The 2608-nt window shown below is 41.8% G+C and overlaps 1 protein-coding gene across 6 annotated transcripts in view; it reads left to right on the top strand.

Annotated features, from left to right (window-relative positions):
* LRRFIP1 (LRR binding FLII interacting protein 1) overlaps window positions 1-2608 on the top strand; it is a 234461-nt gene that overhangs the window by 141248 nt on the left and 90605 nt on the right. For 5 of the 6 annotated variants that reach the window (XM_015832181.1, XM_015832180.1, XM_015832177.1 and 2 more), the window contains one exon: window positions 1620-1790. The exons of the other annotated variant lie outside the window; for it this stretch is intronic. In XM_015832181.1, the coding sequence (XP_015687667.1) occupies window positions 1620-1790 (171 nt within the window). The remainder of the gene's footprint in view (window positions 1-1619; window positions 1791-2608) is intronic. 6 annotated transcript variants of the gene reach the window in all.

Raw genomic sequence — 2608 nt, 5'->3', positions numbered from 1 at the left:
TTAGACAGATTCGCATCTGCGGAGGCCTCCTTTGGCAGGAGGGTACTCCAGTGCATAGTATCAGAGAGTGGGACACAGGCCCAGACGGCATCCCACCCACAAGGACAGTGAGGCTTTGGTACGTCCCATGAGTGGATGCTCCATTCGTCATGATGGAGAAGGGGCGTTGGTCTTACCTGAACGCCTTTTCTCAGCATGATGATGGAGAATCCACTCCCGCCCTTGAGGCCAGTCAGGTCCTGTGAGGGGAGAGGATGGAGTCAACACAAGAAAACATAACCAAACAGCTTTCGCCTCGTCGAGACTGGGAAAGGGAGGTCCCAGGAGGAGAGGCGGAGCAAAATTGGTCAACTAGTCTACGGGCAGAAGACGAAATTAACCCATGAGTGGATTCTCCATCGTCATGCTGAGAAAAGGCGTTCAGGTAAGACCAACGCCCGGTCCCAGTGGGATGAGATGGTTCCTCAGGTAACCTGGACCCGTGCCATGCAAGGTTTTTTAAAGGTAATAATCAATAACTTGAAATGCACCCAGAAGCAGACCAGCAGCCAGTGCACCTTGTGGAGCAGTGGTATAAATTACTAATAAAATAATAAAAGCATAGAATTTTTTGTAAAGGCATCCTCTTTATTACACTGAGTTTTCCATTGTTTTATTTTTCATAATGTTTTGCAATTTTCTTCAGGATATCAGTGAGTTAAAGGACAAAATTGAGAATTTAGAAGGAAAATACATGCAGGGGTTGAAAGAAATGAAGGTACAGGTTTAGTTTCCAGATATGAAAAAAGATCTGAGTTGAATTTAATCCACATGCCTTGTTTGAGGATTTTGCATACTTTGCAGTGTCTTGGTAAACTTAAATTGTTCAGTTTGGGGCAATATACATTTCTAAAGTACCTAACAGTGTCAAAAGCATAACAATTATTAGATTCCTTGTTTTGCATCTTTGCTACTTTGGAGTATATTTTTAATATGAATATATTTTGAAAATGTCTAAATTAAGCAGTTTCTATAACATAGGTCATGTTGATGTAACATGAAGACAAAATATATATATTTAAAATATTGGTGTTTGTGTGCCAGTGTTGAAGTTCAGAGAATTTAGATTTTTTTTCCTTAAAAGAATAGTTTGTTGGTAAACATGTAAGGGAATGTCAAGAATACTTCATTAAATTCATGTCTAATGTGCTAACATATCCTTGAAATTCAGTTGGCATGATTAGTTTGTGAGTATACAACTGCTGATTTAGTTTCAGTTATTTAAGTGAGAAATCATTCAGAAAAGTTTTGAGTGCAGTTTCATCTTAATGCCATGTACCATGTGACATACCCTATCTGATACTTCTGTGAAGTATCAGACAAACAAATACCATACTTTGCAAGAAATTGTCTGTTTTGCCTGTGATATGTCATCTATAAAATATTGTGAAATTTTAAAATAGTTCTTTTTATCACCTTTAAGAAAAAACTCTTCTATCTTCTTAACTGTAGGAATTAGCAGGGCCGCATTTTTTAGATCAATGTCTTTTCAGAATAAGAAGATGGCTAAAAATATTTTATAGCATTTGGGTCTGATAAATAAATTGAAAAAACTCCTTTGAGTTTTTCTTTTTCTTTAGGACTCTTTGGCTGAAGTTGAAGAAAAATATAAGAAAGCTATGGTTTCAAATGCTCAATTGGATAATGAGAAAACAAATTTTATGTACCAAGTAGAAACCCTACAGGATGCATTATTGGAATTAGAAGAGCAGCTTGCAGAATCTAAGAGGCAGTTTGAAGAGAAAAGCAAAGTAAGTAGTAATAAGTCTTCATAGTGTCTTTATCAGCTGTATGGATGAAGAAAACACTTTATGAAAAGGTCTAGAGCAGTGATGGCAAACCTTTTAGAGACCGAGTACCCAAACTGCAACCCAAAACCCACTTATGCATTGTCAGGTGCTGGGTGGGTGTGGCCCATTGGGTGGGCGTGGCTGTAGTGGTAACGGCAGACTGGGTGGGACTAAAAAGTTCAATCAATCAATTCCAACTTTGCAAGATCTTTTTTTTTCCCCACAAGAAGTTGAAATTGACTGATTGATTGAACCTTTTTTTTTTTTTGTACACGGCGGCGGAGGCCTAAAGCAAAAAGGTTTTATAAAACCCAGCTGAAGGCCTAGGACTGGGGCGACGGCGCGCGTGCCCAGAGAGAGGGCTCTGAGTGCCACCTCTGGCACCCGTGCCATAGGTTCACCACCACTGGTCTAGAGCAGTGGTGGCGAACCTTTTAGAGACCGAGTGCCCAAACTGCAACCCGAACCCCACTTATGCATCGCCGAGTGCCAGGCGGGCGTGGCCACCGAGTGGGCGTGTCTACCGAGTGGGTGTGGCCATGGTAGTCATGGCAGCATGGGTGGCTGTGGCCAGGGTGGCTGTGGCCACATTGATGTTGCTCCTGAGGAGGGATGCCTTTGGGGGCCAGGCAGGGTTGGGGGAGATCCAGGGGGTCTCTGGCGAGTGGGGCAGTTGGCAGGAGGCTCATCATCTTGTTTTGGCAATGAGCCAATTAGATCACAATAGGAGTCAGTTATTGATGTCATGTATTGAAGCTGAGAGGAGGATATTTGTCAGT

The sequence above is a fragment of the Protobothrops mucrosquamatus genome, unplaced genomic scaffold (genome assembly GCF_001527695.2).
Source record: "Protobothrops mucrosquamatus isolate PMUCROS unplaced genomic scaffold, P.Mucros_1.0 scaffold_311, whole genome shotgun sequence".
Taxonomy (NCBI): Eukaryota; Metazoa; Chordata; class Lepidosauria; order Squamata; family Viperidae; genus Protobothrops; species Protobothrops mucrosquamatus.
The sequence above is the reverse complement of the archived record's forward strand: the minus strand, read 5'-3'. Positions and strand labels throughout refer to the sequence as shown.